The 17,624-nt window shown below is 25.7% G+C and overlaps 1 protein-coding gene across 9 annotated transcripts in view; it reads right to left on the reverse strand.

Annotated features, from left to right (window-relative positions):
• Window positions 1-17,624, reverse strand: part of LOC109600039 (transmembrane and coiled-coil domains protein 2) — a 30,017-nt gene that overhangs the window by 6,099 nt on the left and 6,294 nt on the right. For 6 of the 9 annotated variants that reach the window (XM_020016101.2, XM_049962853.1, XM_020016098.2 and 3 more), the window contains exons 2-3: window positions 10,720-10,960; window positions 80-476 (exon numbers count right to left, since the gene is read on the reverse strand). In XM_020016101.2, coding sequence (XP_019871660.1) covers window positions 80-476; window positions 10,720-10,950 — 628 coding nt within the window. In that variant the 5' untranslated portion in view covers window positions 10,951-10,960. Of the gene's footprint in view, window positions 1-79; window positions 477-543; window positions 692-2,393; window positions 2,448-6,876; window positions 6,943-10,719; window positions 10,961-17,624 lie in introns of those variants that run through there. The other 3 variants (XM_049962854.1, XM_020016105.2, XM_020016104.2) reach the window with 3 other exon arrangements.

Here is a 17,624-nt window from a genome sequence, read left to right on the forward strand (position 1 = left end):
ACATTCCTCAAATAAGAGAAAATGAATAATTTTTCGTCTACAGCGATTTACCCTTCGCTGTCAGCATTTTCCAACGTACCGTCTCGAAGTTTCTGTTCGGTTTTCATCAGATTTTTAACCCTGTTCATCTTCTCCTTGAGCTGATCGAGCACGGTGTTGGTTTTGATATCGACGCGATCAACCTCGTCATCGGTGGCCTGCCGCCCGTGCTCCGAACTGCCGTTCGATAGGAAAGATGAGTGTTCGAGATGGTCGGCCGTCGTGAGACAACCGGACGCCGACGTGTCGGCGGCAAGGGCGATGGCCAGGCTGTCGTCGAGGCCGGACGCGGACATGGCCACCGCGGCCGTCGCCGATGCCGCCACCGATGTCGTCGAATCGTCCGGGTCTGGCGGGCCGGTGCGCGACGAGCTGGTGGTCGGTGAGCGGTGTCGCGACGTCCGGTGTGCATAGCTCACCCCGCCTCCATCTTGGGACTGAAACAGGGAAAGATGCCTTTTAATGTCTGCTTAACGAACATTAGATAAGTTTATTATTACGTACTATGAAATAGGTTCCTTCGGTAATTCGTGCTAGGTTTGACAGACTAATGACGAACATATTTTAATAAGAATTTTCCCGTGTTTCACATTGGTCGGAAAATATTGTGTAGAAATTATGTAAAATGTGAGAGTAAACGACTTCAAGTCAAAAAATTTAAATTATCAAAGTCATATCATAGTAATTACAGTTACACCAACTCTATGTCAATGTCATTTTAAATATTTGTTTAAAAAAATCGATAATATTTTGTTACAATTATATAGACTTAAAATTAAAAGCATCATATCCTGATATCTACTAGTATTATATCAAACTTCATCAAGAAATTTTGTATTCCTTCAAAATTTGCCTATAAGAAAACAAATAAACATTCATGAGATCCGACAAAAATATTAATATATTCCCAAAATTTGTTTATGATACTGATTAAAAAAATTAATTTGAATTACTCAATTAATTAACTAAATAATTATTGAGAAACTCATAATGATAAAACGGAAAATTATCAATTAATAATTGTAAAAAAATTAAAAAATTTATTCATTTTCATGACACTGAGTCAAATTGTTTTAAAGAGATAAAAAATTACCTAAATTATTATCAACAATTAATAATTTTTTATAATTATCCAAATAATTTATGATTTATTACAAATAAATCAAATTTATGCATCCTGTTATAAGAGATATAATAGTTTTAATAATAAGAAACTTATGATGAAACTGAAAATGGTCAATTAATAATTATATCAAAATTATCAATTGATAATTATATCAAAATCTATCAAGATATTCTGTGTTCTTCAAAAATTTGTCTAGAAATAATAATTCATCGAATAGAAAAGTTTAAGAAATAAAAAATTTCAATTTTTAAAAGACTGATTATCTTAATTATCGTCATCATAATTTATTATAAATATAGAATTTCTATAATCTCTTATTAAAATATTAAAGGTCCAAATGGTGATAAAACTGATAGATAATTTAATAATTATATCAAAATTTATTAAGAATTTTTGTATTTCCTAAAAATTGGTCTGGAAAGCTTCCAGAAATAATAGTTTATTGAACTTTTAAAAAATAAAAAATTAAAAATATATAATTTTTCCTAAGTGTTTTGAATAGAAAATAAAATTAGTAAATGTCTGATTAATTATCAGAAATTATTTTTCACAATTATCAATTTTTGTAATTATCCAGATAATTTCCTATTTCTTATAAATGTCCCTTTTATTAAAATTTTAATTGTTTTTAATATTGACAAACAATATGCTTCCGGAAGTATCAGTGTGTCAAAAAATTCTTATGAGTTTTTATGAACAGATCAGAAATTTAACTGAATAAACAAACAGCAAATATTGTTTAGATAATCAATTTTTAATAATTCCTTTAAATTGATTTTTTTAATATAGATAAACTCATTAAACAAAGTTAGTAATTCCGGTACCAAAGAATTTTCATGAGTTAAGTAAGTTCCTATAATATTTTTAAATACACAATTAACATTAACATTATACATTTATGTATTTAATAATAGTTTAACCTATTTATGGCATTAAAAATATACTTAAAATATATTTCTAAATCGAGAATCGAGGTGATATACTAAATAATTCAGAATGATCGACGACGACCACTATTGATTTGATTCGAAATATTTTTTGCTATACTCGAATCGAATGGTGTGGCTGGAGTTAGTGATAACATTTAAAACAATTTCACAGTAATGCACTGAACGAAAAGAAAATATTCGAAAAATGTTTTAATTAGGCTTTTAAAAGTTAATCTTAAATATGTAATTAATTGTTAAACACAGGACACAGGTGAAGAAATATAAGAAAATATACATACAACAATACCGTAAAAAGCAAAAATATTCTCCTTATCCATTTTCGCCGACAAACAAATAATTTTTCTCCAGACAAACTATTAGCAAACCCCCAAAAAAGGTATGAACCCTCGCATGGAGTTTTTCGTTAGGACAACGTGCATCTTCATCCTCTCGCCGCAAGAGGAACGACCATACAAACCGCAACCGAAAACAAAATTAGTTGAACCACGCGTGAAAAATCCCTTCACCGTTTCTCGTTGAGAAAACCGATTTTCAAAAGCGCCGTCGCGGTTCTACGGTCAATCGCGATCCATGTTGTGGGTCGATCAGAAAGTCGGGGGTACGAGGAGTTGGACAGATGATTTCGTCATTTGTGATTTGGGAACGTCGATGGAATTTGTTGTGATTAAGGTGATGTTTTTTGAATGTGTCCATGAAATTTTTCACCTAATTAGCGACTAGTTGATGAGTGTTAATTATTTTATACTCACAAGGTGTTCCATAACTAATGGATGATAGTTAATTACTATCTTTATGGTTTAGAAATAATGTGATTCAGACAGGAAGAAAATTTAAAATAATACTTTTAATAATTTTACTAAATTTTTTTTTCTCTTTTTCAACTAAAAATCTTAGACCCATAATATTTTCATAAATATTATTTTAATATGTTATATTAGGAAATCGAAAGTAAGTATACTTATACTGGACCACTGGTATATCTGTTATTATATAATAACTACTAAACAAGGTAAACTTGGCTAAATCACAATAATTTTGCACCATAAATACAATAGTTGATGCAGATATGGAATAGGCTATATATGTACTTATGTATCTAATTATATTTTGCCACAAAGATGACTTGTGCCAAATTGCCCATTATCGTATGGGCACTATCAATTATTTTTTTTAATGGAAAAGATAATCTTGAAAAGTATTTTTATTCCCTATTAAATTCTATTATACCTTTTACGACTATATCATATTTTATATTTTATACATAATACTTTTTATATTTTATATTATTTTATATGATAAGATTTTATATTTTTTATATATAAAAATAATTTATATGTAAATTATACTTAATTAGTAAAAGTGGTTTATTTGTAAAACTGTTTGTTACCATATGCTTTTTCCTAACTTTAAACAAAAATATTATTGATACATTTAATAGATATAGTATATATTAGAAAACAATGAAAATAACAAAGTGTAATAAACAAATTTATCATTCTTTATGTAAACAATTTGCAAATATGGAAATAAACCATAGACATACTTAAGCTCGAAAAATATATACTGAATTACCAACAACTCACCCATTTCTGCAACACCAGATAATCACGACCGACGAATTCTTTTCATTAATTTATCCGCCAACAAATTAGCAATCACTAACAACAATTTGAACAAAATTTTTTGTTTGATCACTGGATATTTGGACAGTGCCACGGAAATCACTTGCAGGAAATTCATTATTTTAAACAATGGAAAATAATCTCACGTATCGAACTAATTAAACGGACTTTCAATCAGATTATGACTAGATAATTATTATGTTTGGTATAAATATGTATATCATTCTGATATCAAAATAAACTTTGAAAGGATCCATAGGTTCACGGGAGTGTAATTAGTAACCACTACCTATCCAATATTGAACATTTTACGAGTCACGCAAAACTCATGAGTTTACTTGTCATTAATATGACTGAATTTAATTAAGTATTATTTTACTTGTTTCTAAATTTTAATATTATTTATTACTTTATTTTTTGGTAGTTTTTTCTATCTGACTTATAGAAATAAAAAACTGAATCGTTAGTTAGTATCACTGGAAATATCATATATTGGACTTCGTTATTACAAACAATTAAAATTAAATTATGAAAATATTAAATATCAAGAAATGGCCTTGTATCAACAATTATGCGTACAATATCAAATATTGTTTTCAGATCACATATCATAATAATTTATATAAGTCTCAGATTAATATAAAAATAAAACATTTTAAATCTGGCATAAATGGTTCATAATTTAAAACCTTTTCAAATTTTATATTTTATATTTTAGGTATCGAAAAAAGTAATTTAGGTTTTTGATCATAACTTAATCTGCGAATAATCAAATATGATTACAATAATTCTAGCCTTCTGACCCAGGGATGAAGTTATGTAATCTCGTAGAACAAATTCTTAGTCTTAACCTAAGATTAACTTAAGATTTTGATGGATGTGGTGGAGTGTACGTTGAATTTTATACGTTAATACCTACCAAGAGGTAAAACACTTAGTGAAACTGTATTGTGAACGTAAATTGATCGACATCATGAAAAATCCATTCAAAAACGAGATTCTTTATGTGCCCTTTGAATCATAGATTCAAATAATCCTTACAGACCTTTTCTTTAGTCTCAAGAGCCCACTTTTCTCTTCGTGAGTATTTGATCTTATAATATTGATAAAAAATTGTTGATTACTTTGTTGAATAAATTTATTTTGAAGGATGTCTTAATGTTGATTAAAGATTACTAGAGTAAATTATTTTTTCCGATAACTAATATATATTAACGATAACTGACATACTTGTTACTTATATCTGAAACTTGCAATTAATGCAAGAAATGTGCTAATGCGGGTTCAACACGTGAACATCTTACTATATTAAATGTAATTGATTGAAATCGTAATTGATAATAGACGATTAGACTGTAACAGTGAAGGTCACATTTCTTTTATTTATCGAATATCTATGATAAATAAGAATTTTAAAATATTTTCGACATATAAAAAGAAATATTTCTCTTAATTTTTAAAAATAAGTACATATCTGATAAAGAGATTGTGTAAACAATGAAATCTTTATTTACCTTCATTAGTAAATATGATATATGATATGTGAAGTCTGTGGAAGAATTACATTTTTCTCACAGCGTCTTGCTACATAAATATTAAATTACCAAACATTTCTAATGAATAATTGCCAATCATAAATTCCATCTAAATATGGTAAAAACATCTTTTGCGATAAAGTTCATTGAATTCGAAAAGCACGCGGTTCGTAATGGTGTAATTCGATAAAATCCAAGGATTATGACATTTGAACCGTATATATTTTCGGGCCATCTCGCAATGTAAACAAGAACTCCATAAGGGGGTTATTAGATCAAGCATTTATTGAATAATAATCAAAGCAAATGGAAACACGTGTCGAGAATATGATTTTTTATTTGGAAAAGAAAAATCGATGAGTAGTAGTGCAATATAAAAAATAAATAATAAAAATGTATGGTCACTCAAACACCACATTACATAAAAAAACATTTTATTACATATTTTCAGGGCAACCAAAATAAACGACAATTCTCGTTCGAGGTGAAATATTATTTCGTCAGAAAGGTGAGTATATTATGTATTCATTGGTGCCAAATTCGTTTCTATATAGAAAACAGTCTGACAATTTAATTATTTCATGTTTTCATGAGTTTTAAAACAAAATCTTAATTGAATTTATCATTAATTTTTCAATTCAATTTTAATAGATTTTTATACCAAAATTGTTTTAGAAAAATTTCATTATTTTTTGTAAAATTTAAAAATATTACCTAAATTTTCTATTAGAATCGGTAATTTTAAAGGAAAATGTTATAGAATTTAAATAAATTGTATTATATATTATTTGAAATTTTTATTAGAGTTGTCCATTTATGTCTGATGAAAATAAATGAAATTCAATTTTTTTTTTTGAAAATTTAAAAACATATTATTTTTGTGAAATTTCATTATTTTTTAGTGAAAATTTATTCTAAAATTGATTAATTTCTTACAATTTAAAATTTTTATGACCTTTGATTATAAGTTAATGAATATTATTTGAATTTTCCATTAGAATTGCCCATTTTTATTGAAAATTATATCAGAATTATCTAATTTCGGATTTTTTAAAATTTACTTGATTTACTGAAAGAACTAACCTTTACATTAAATTTTTCAATCTTAGTGAATATTTATATAAAAATTGTATTTTTTTATTTTGAACTAAATGTTTTTTTTAATTTAACATTATCAATAAAATTAATGAATTTTCGTAATTTTTATTAAAAAAATAAGAAAGAATTTCAAGTAACAATTTTTAATGTGCTTACACAGTTTATATGAATATATAATATCGAGATTGAACAAACAAAATCACACACTGTCTTTTTGTTTGTTTGTTTTTTGAAATCTTTTTAATTATATAACTTAGTATATTGAAAATATTTGTTGTTGTTAAATATTAATCAAATGGGGAAAGTTAATGAACACTGTATTAAGTAAATTGATGCAATAAAAAATACAAATTTGCCTGATCTAGGTGATTGAACCGAATGAAAAAAATTAATATGTCTAACACACCCGAATTTCCTTAAATTAAATAGACGTAAAAGAAAGTTTCTATATCTTTGGTGTAAACCAATATAATAAAAAAAAATAGAAATCAATATGATTTAAATACCTCTTCTGATGTGATAAACAGGGTATATTCTATCCGGTCATCCTGAACCATTTCGAATTAAACTCATAAAGCACAATTAAAACACGAATAATATTCCATTATGTTTGGATATGTAACTGCACTGAATGTCCTGCATATTGCATTATGGCCATTGCCAAGTTCAAAATTAAACCGTACCACTGTAAATAGTACAATAATATCGGTTTCCCAATAATTACGCTCGTGTATAAAATACTTATCTAATCGTAACCATTGTTCAATTACCCAAAATTGGCGCATCGCCACAAAAAACCCGGAGATAAATTCTTATGAAATAATCAATGTCCATCATTAATTGTAATAGTTTAAAACATTTTGTTATTTAATTTGTTTTTTCCTTCATTCTGTAGAATGGATGTGGTTTATTTATCAGTTGCAGAATCACAACGGTGGGATATGCAAATTAAACCAGAGTGATAAATAAAACCTAATTATAAATATAAATATTTACATTTATTAAATTCGGTCCTGCCTCTGTCAATTTTACATATATTGTAGAATTCAATACAATGTATTGATTTTATTATCAACCAATATTTACACAATTATCTGGGATTTATCAGATTTGCAACAAGGTTGACAAACTTTAGATGCTACTTCGCATTATCAAATTAGTTATTTTTAAACTGAAATGTTGCAGTTTCGATTTCTAAACAACAATTATATAATTGCTCGTGTATTTTTATTTTAGGACGTCGAATTCCTAGTAGACGACGCACAACAGTACCTTTAATTTGTCACGATTAATGGCGAGTTCAAATTAATTGTTCGCATATTGTTCCCATGACGTGTGTAAGACACGATAAATTAATAATTGTTTGTCGTTAAATAAATTTCATGTTAAAGATCTTAATGCAATATTTCTAACAAAATCTTGATGAATTTAAAATGTACTAAATTTGTAACGTAAATTGTTTAATGTAGTTTCAGGAATGCAGTGTTTTGAGATTGGAGCAAGTACACACGCTTCGATTATACTGCCGTCATAATGCCGACGTTTATCATTGCGGATTCTAAATGAATTCAAATGTTTTGTTCATTTTCCAGTGTTTACATAACTGTTGGAATTGTATCAGTTTTTAGCAAAATTCCACTAATACGGATGCTAATACAGTTTTAAACTATGTGTGTCAAAAATAGTTCTTATATTTTTGGATACCAAATAGTATTTTATATTCGTCTATTATAGGTCATAGAAACGTCGTAGAAATTTTTAATAAAAATGCGACTAATTTCCTGGGATCGAGGTTAAAAATATTGTGAACAGCTTTATATTTCTTAATTAACTATAATACTATAGTATTTAAATAAAATAAAATGAGTCATGATAATTTAATTTTATTTCTAAAATTATGCAAAACTACAAAAATAAGACACTAAAATTTTGTTTGAATAAAAACGTTTTCTTAAATATTTATTGATGAAAATACGAAAAATAATAATAAATTTGTTTAATACCTGATTTTTAATATTATTCAGTCTTTCAGGATTGTATATATTTTGGAACCGTTATTTAATTTAAAAACGATTTGTGATTTTACATCCATTTTTTATGGTAAATTGCGACATACTCAGCAACTATTAACTTTTCTATTGTTTACAGGATATTTACTCATAACATTTTTTTTAAATCAAATATTTTATTTTTAAAATAAAAGTTAATATTTCTATATTTTATATTCATGTGTCTTTATCTATTTATTTTCACACTTTTTTTTGCAAATTTTTAGAGTATTTTTAAAATTTACGAGTAGTTTTTGTGATCAAGACAATTTAACAGATTAATTAAAGATAATATTATAACAAATTTTCCTAATTTCCATCATTTTTAAAGAAAAATTATTCTAGAATTGATTAATTTCTTACAATTCCAAATTTTCATAACTTGATTATAAATTGATGAATGAATATTAGTTTAATTTTTCATTAAAACCGTCCATTTTTATTGGAGTTTCATGTTTATATAAAAATTGTATAATTTTAGTGAAATTTTATTTATTTTTTTTGTGAAAATTTAATAGTATTATTGGAAATCTCTATTAAAACTGTCAATTTTAAAGGAAATTTGTCTTCGAATTGATTAATTTCTCACAATTTCAAATTTTTATGACTTTTGATTATAAATTAATGAATATTAATTGATTTTTTCAGAAGAATCATCAATTTTATTGAAATTTTCCCTGAAAACAGTGTAATTTTTGAAATTTTTAAATGAATGTAATTTTTGAATCAAAACTGATAAGCCTTACATAGATTTTTCATTAAATTTTTCAATTTTGATGGATGTTTATAGCAAAATTGTATAATTTTAGTGAAATTTCTTTGAATCTTATTTAAATTTTCTCCCAAAACTGTTTAATTTTTGAAATTTTTAACTGGATGTAATTTTTGAATCAAAACTGATAAGCCTTACTTAGATTTTTCATTAAATTTTTCAATTTTGGTGGATGTTTATAGCAAAATTGTATAATTTTAGTGAAATTTCTTTTTTCTTTGTGAAAATTTAATAATAGTGTCGGAATTTTCTATTAAAATTGTCCATTTTAAAAGAAATTTGTCCTAGAATTGATTAATTTCTCACAATTTCAAATTTTTATGACTTTTGATTATAAATTAATGAATATTAATTGAATTTGTCAGTAGAATCATCAATTTTATTGAAATTTTCTCTCAAAACTGTTTAATTTTTGAAATTTTTAAATGAATGTAATTTTTGAATAAAAACTGATAAGCCTTACATAGATTTTTCATTAAATTTTTCAATTTTGGTGGATGTTTATAGCAAAATTGTATAATTTTAGTGAAATATCTTATTTCTTTGTGAAAATTTAATAATAGTGTCGGAATTTACAATTAAAATTGTCAATTTTAAAAGAAATTTGTCCTAGAATTGATTAATTTCTCATAATTTCAAATTCTTATGACTTTTGATTATAAATTAATGAATATTAGTTGACTTTTTCAGTAGAATCATCAATTTTATTGAAATTTTCTCTCAAAACTGTTTAATTTTTGAAATTTTAAAATGAATGTAATTTTTGAATCAAAACTGATAAGCCTTACTTAGATTTTTCATTAAATTTTTCAATTTTGGTGGATGTTTATAGCAAAATTGTATAATTTTAGTGAAATTTCTTTTTTCTTTGTGAAAATTTAATAATAGTGTCGGAATTTACTATTAAAATTGTCAATTTTAAAGAAAATTTGTCCTAGAATTGATTACTTTCTCACAATTTCAAATTTTTATGGCTTTTGATTATAAAGTAATGAATATTAGTTGAATTTTTCAATAGAATTTCTCTCAAAACTGTTTTATTCGTTTGTTATGGGCCATTAAATAAACAAATTTTAATAATATTGACTAATTATTAATGTCCATCAATGATCAATTTCTAATTTTTAAATTAAAAATTTGTTCAAAAATTTATTCATTAAAACTGAAAGTTTATCACATGTGTCTTGTGTTTAAATGATATGTGAAATTAATTATTTTAGTTCAAATTTCTAGCATTCCTTACAACATGACGCAATCCGCACACAATACATACACGTATGCGAGACAGTTTAATTAATATTTAATAGGAGAGCACATTAGCAAACAGAAGTTCCTAAAAATACGATGTGACTAACGAACATTACCGTCAATGGAGGGCACGGAAGCGCGAACCGATAAATTAGAAAATCGTGACGATAATGACGAACGATAAAATGAATTTCCCTCGTGTCCACCCGACCGCCGGGTCGTGTTCGACACACCGATCGACGTGGAATGTGCCGCTCAAATAAAATTCGACGAAAACTCACTTTGGCACTCTCGACCGAACCGTGGCTCAGCGTTTTCGTGTGATGGGGTCGATGTGACGGAACAGTGGACGTGGTGGCGGCCGCGGCGGCCGTCGTCGGCGTGCTGGAGGCGACCGCGCCGCCGATCGGATGAAGATCGCGCGGCCGGCACGGCGACGTGCTCCGGCTCGACGTCTTGCTGCCGGACTGCTGTTGCTGATTGACCGCCGAGCTCACGTGCAAGCTGTCCATTTCGCCCAACCTGAAATAATAACGATAATATTTATGCATAAACAATTGTGTCTAATTTAATTGTAAACAAACATTAATCAACTTAATATTAAAAACTGTTGTGTCCACGATACTGGTCGTTAACAAAATGTTGGCGTGTTTTACGATGATTAAAATTGATGGTACACACGTACATTTTGATGAAGTCAGAAATAATGAATGCGACTGTAAATAACCCATGGAAAGAAAGTATTCCGTCAATGACTTTCTGTAATGGCATATGGAGTTTTAAGAGAACAATAGCGATGAAATATAAAGTAGGACAAGGTAGAAAGATCAGTGTGCAGTATGCACGGTGTTATAATAAGAGAATGTATTAAAGGCTTTGCATTAAAAAAAAACAAAAAGGAGCATATTCCTTCAATAAAAGTGATAAAATTAAACAAAATTACTTTTTATTTGATATAAGAAAATTTAACATATCAAGTATTTTAAAGAGAAAAATTATGTAAAAGTTTTCTTGAGAGTCCTTGAAAATAGTTACTGACGTTCTTACAAATATTGATATAAAAAATAGAAAATATTTTATATAAAATTTTAAAACTATTTACACTTTTGATTTATATAATTCTAGTTTAAAATAATCAAATTTTTGTATATTTGATTTATAAATTGTTCAAGTTTACGTACATTATGTAAATATTATTTAAAATTTATTAAAAAAATCATCATCATCATATTATATTCATAATACTCAAAAATAAAGTAGTAGTTAAAAATATATAATATATATTATATACGAATACAAATTTTCAAAAAGAAACCCAGGTTAAATTATTTCTTATATGAATTTAGTTTTTATTCAAAATTTAAAAAAAAAAATTAATTATTATATGGAACATATGAAACAAAATATTTAAAACACATATATACAACGATTCTATAACTCCAAATATTAAATGACTATATAAACACATAATTACTATAAAATTATATGTACTAATTTAAAAACTAAAATTTAGAATACAATTAAATAAAGTGGTCGCTAAAAATATATATGAGAACAATAACATTCATTAATCTTAAACATTACAAAATCTGTTTAAAAATATTATTAATATTTATATAGTTTAAAAGAAAAGTTATAATTATGTTGATTTTTAGAAAATATTTCTTAGATTAAAATAAGTTAATTTAGTAGTAGTTTATTTAGATAATTTGTTTCAAAAATTTATGAATATTTTAAAAGATTTGATTGAATTTTTATTCAAAATGAAAACAAAAAAAAAATAAATTAATTTTTTTAATTTTGAATCACAAAGTATAAAGTTATAAAAGTAAAAATCAAAAAAAAAGTTATCCTGGGGTTCATTAAACATTTTTGAATGACGAATGAAAATCAATATTAAAAATATTTTTATTTTAAACTGAAAAAAAAAAGTATTAAACAATTTTCAGAACTTTTTATATAGATTTAAAGCAAAAATATTTATTAACTTTATATTTTCTATAATGATTTAGATGATTTAATTTAAAAAAATATCAAAATTTCATTTTGAAATAAATAATATTCAACAATTTTACAAGACACTCAAAAAAATTGTTGATTAATATATTTACGAATCTGTTAACACTTTTTTACAAATAAAAAATTATCTCAAATAATTTAGAAAATTCACACCGATGGTCATTTTCATTCATATTTCGATTCACCTCTGAATGTATATTGAATATAATTTTATGAATTGAATACATGTTTTATTAAAACTGTTCATATAATTTGAGATTAATTATTTTAATCTTGACATTATATTTATTATCATTTATATAGATTTAAAGAAAGATAGATAGATAGAAATTTGTTTTAATTTAAAATAAGTACATTTGTTAAAAGATAAAAACATTTTAAAATTTATAAACGATTAAAAATATATACAATAACATTTAATTCACAATTTTACACTTATTAATATTTATATAGATTTCCTAAGTTTAGTAAAATAATATTTTAAAAGATCATTCTTATACAATATTAAAATAAAAAAAAAAATACTTTATATATAAAAAAACATATGCAACGACGGGAATAATTGTTTAATTTTCTTTATGTTATAATCTGTGGCCTCTCCAATTACTGAATTCATATATAAACAATCTACAAGTACAAATTATTGTTGTGTTGTAGTTTGTACACCATCCTAATAAAAAATGCTTAGTTTTTATTGAACACTAATCACATTCATTATTGTTTATACAGATTTAAAGAAAAATAAATAGGATTTTAAAACTATTTGAAATTAATTAGTTTTGTAGTTTATTTAACTTAATTTTCTTCATGTTACAAGTCATATTGGTCAATAAAATAGAAATACATATATATGTAATCTAAAGGCAGAATGTTAATGAATCAAAATCGATAATAATTACATGTAAAATTACTTACATTAACCACAAATAACAGAAATGACTGATTCGGATTATAATTAAACAACCACTATAAAGATTAAACATATATGTGAATGTTCAGTAAAGTTGTAAATTATCGTTAATTTAAAAATATATATATATCAATCAATCACTTAATTGTAGTAAAAGAAACAAGACAAATCATTGAACCGAATAATTATTATGTATTTACAATTGTTATAAGGTGGGGCATCAAATAATAGTAGTGATATCAGTTTAATAATATTAATTATTTTTAAGTTTAGATTAAAGTTTATAATTAAAGTGAGTCAGTTTGATCCGTCGAGATAATGTAGCTAAGTCAATGTATGATAACTAAAGCATTACTTTAAGCATATTAAATACCAAAAAACCAATATGTAATTAATTTACGCCAACTGAAATTGAGAACAATCACATTTAGTTAAAAAAATATATGTGTATATTCATTAAGCTTATGAATCACGATGTGATGTGATAATGCGCCTAGATTCGTGATTAAAGCGGTAAACTATTCCTTTGTTAGAGCTATGATGTAAAATAACACGGAAACAAAACCATGATCAAAATTCACTAGATACAGAATAAATATATAGGACAATATCAACCGATCGTACAGATACAAACGGAAGATTATATCGATTTTCATAGAATTTCTAAGTAAATGTTATGAAAAAATACAATTGTAGTAACATCTTGCTTGTGAAAGCAATGCACATGAATAATCATATTAGAGAACAATGAAAATCTTCGTGTATGCATACTCGAAAGATTTCTAAATATAACCCGTAGCAATTGAACTCTCGCTAACCATTCAGTTTAGTTACTCTTGTTTCGATCCCAGTTATTTCATTCACGTTCTTTTATTTGACGACGATCAAAATGTCATAAATATTTTTGCGAGGCCGTTTAATTGCATTTAAAATTTTAAACACGTCGCACTATTTTAAAAATAATTTATTTATATTGGTTAAATTGATGAATGAGTCATTATGAATGAATAGTGGGATCATTAAATTAATCGGTGGTATTTGTAGAATTTACTACTACTTTATAGCGAGATATTTCTCAAATCGATGACTAACACTTGTATTCAGGAATGCAATGCATTTTTTTATTAACATTAGTTACAATTTAATAGGTAAAAAATTAATTATATTCATGATTATCTATTTTTTATACATTATATAATTCTAATTATGTTTATTTAAACGACATAATTCTTAAACTTTATTTATTATAAATTATAATATATCTAATAAAGAGAAATATTTGTGACATATTAACAATATTTTGAACCGAGTTAAATAAATTTAATTTTAAAAACATGTTTTGAAATATGAAACTGCTAATTCAGAGAATTTGTATTCACATACCCTGTAAAAAAATAATAACGTTACTGATTTATTTTTTAAAATTAAATGTTTTCTTAATTTATTAATATGTTATAAAAATAAAAATGTACCATTTATAATAGCAGCCGTATTGATAGCATCTTATATATTATATAAATATATTAAAAATATGAACAGCAGTACAGTTGAGTACCAATACCTATAATGTTTATTGTTTTGTTTACTATGCAACTGGTGAACCTAATTTAATTCTTTAAAATATTGCGTACTTATGGTCTTTCATTGCTCTTTGTGAATTTAAATTGATTATTTACTAGAGGTCTTTCGGTTATTATCATTCACTGGTCGAAGTGGAATTGTTAAAACTTATAATTCAGCGTTGTAAAAGCCCGAGAGAAACAAGTAGTTTACGATTAAATAAGTCAATAGTTTCTCGTATTACTTTGTTTGAAAAACTTGAAAGAAAATCGATAACTTGAACTGGATAATTCGAATGACAAAAAACAGTCCAATCTTATCGTCAACTGAAATTAATGCTAATCTGGAGGAATTGGGACTTGCTGAAATTAGTTCAAGGACTGCGAGAAGATGCTGAGAGGGTGGGGGTTTGAACCCAGACTTACAAGAAAAACTTTGTTTTCTACTAAAAACATGAATGTCCAGAGCAGAAAACGTGAGGGTATCACGTTTATAACCAAATTCGACATAAAAATTTTACAAATTTAAATGAATTACAGCGTTTCAACAAAACAACACTAGTAAATTATTATTATTTAAACTAAAATATTTAATATTTTAGAAAGTTACTATAATAATGACCATTACATACATGTATTTTTGTATGTAGTTTTTTTAGAAATTGTTTTTAGTTTTTAAAATTTAAATTTTATCTTAATTTTTTATTATTTTAATAAATTTTATTCATTGAAATAAATATTTACACATAATAAATCAAAAATTTTAATTAAAAAGCAGATAATATAATATACTTTAGTATATACTATAAAGTAATTATTCTAGTAAAAATGAACTAAGTAAAATAAATATGGAATATCTGCATTCATTTTATTTAACGCAACGGGTTAAATTTAGTTCCCAAATGGCACTTTTCATGATCTAAAATAAAGTTAACATTCACATTAAACCCTTTTAAGGTTAACTGTAGTAACTTGGTCATTAATTCGTTAAATTAATCTTGCTAGACGACGAGATCGAACCACCAAACAAAGAACACATTCCATGAACTTGACTCAGTCAGTGTTTCCAATTATGGCCTCGCTTAATAGAACTCACGTTCATTTCGCTGTGATTGTATTAATTTTATTAAAGAGATGAATGTACCCAGATCATAAACACTTTACTCTAAACAAAATTAAGTCGTGTTTTATCCTCTTTATTACACCAATATTGTACACATTTACATAATGGAATAATACATGAATGAGATTATTAACTGTATGTAAATATTAATAACGATATCAGTTTTTATATTATTATACTTAATATGCGTTATTAAAATAATATTCTTGTATAAAACGTGTTACGTACGAGTAAAATCCACTTGGTTCGAAAACTTTGTACGATTTACCTTGACCTCTTGATGTGCGATTAAATACACTAATTATTCCTAGTCCTAAGGCATTACCATAATTTTAATAATCGTCACCTTGCATTGTGCACACGTTTCATTCTCACGAGAACACAACCACACATTTAATACTGAAAACTACACTAATACAACTTTCAATTATTAATTTATTTACTTTTTATAAGGTATCATCCAAATTTCCATGGGCTGAGAATGCATGATGCCGAAACTGGGACGGTACTGAAGTTTTAAAAGAAAATAACTTAGGCTCGTTGATAGCGTAACAAAGTCAAACATCCGTTCAATTAAACTAAACAAACGCGTTAACATTTACCTATGTTAAAAGACCATGTGATTTTAATTACAAAAACATAAATTTATAATTTCACAATCATCCTCTAAAATTAAATTATTTCTTCGTAATTTATTAATAATATAGGCTTTATAATGTTCTGGGTATTTTCACTCGGGCACAGATTTATACTTCACGTTCTATTTTCGCACTGTTAAGACAACTTCTCATAATGCTAAAATTTATGTTAATATACAATTTATGTTTCTAGCTATAAAAAGATGTGCCACAAGTTTTGGGAACCGAAGCATTGTCACCCTCGTTGAGAATGAGATGCTACATGGAAGTTCCTAAGTCACAATCTTTAAATAGGTCGGGCCAGAAAACTAAGACGGGTAAAACAGAGAGTCATTGTTTATTTACAACTCTACACGCTACAAGCGGTTCACAGATAAATTGTAATAAACCAAATAACAATAATTGTTTAATATTATGCACAATAAAATATTTTAAGATGTTCCTCTTTTTAAATATTTTATTTCTATTTGGCAATATTGTTGTTTAACTTTAGATATTCAGTTCAACCAATAAAAATTATTGGTTCTTTTATAATAACAATATTTTACAAAAATTATTCTTTCCATTTGATGTTAAACTAAATTCTTTAACGTATATGTAAGCGAAAGCAAAGGATTGAATGACACATTTGTCAAAAGTTAAAAGTTTGTCCTGTAAATGTAATGTCAATCATTACAAAAATTGTATATTTTAAAAAATGTTTAATAACTGTATCTTTTTTCACTAAAAAGTTTCAACAAACAATAATTTTATAAAATATATTAAAATACACGAAAAAATAAAAAAGATAATAAGTCAAAAAATCTTCATTCTAGTTTCTTTTTCTCTAAATTATTGATTTCAGTAAAAACTACATACATATTAAGAAAATTCAAAATGGTCAGATTATATTTAAAAAAAAACAAATATTTTTTGGCAATATTTTTCTGTTTTTTAC

Source organism: Aethina tumida, chromosome 2, assembly GCF_024364675.1.
Source record: "Aethina tumida isolate Nest 87 chromosome 2, icAetTumi1.1, whole genome shotgun sequence".
Lineage (NCBI taxonomy): Eukaryota > Metazoa > Arthropoda > Insecta > Coleoptera > Nitidulidae > Aethina > Aethina tumida.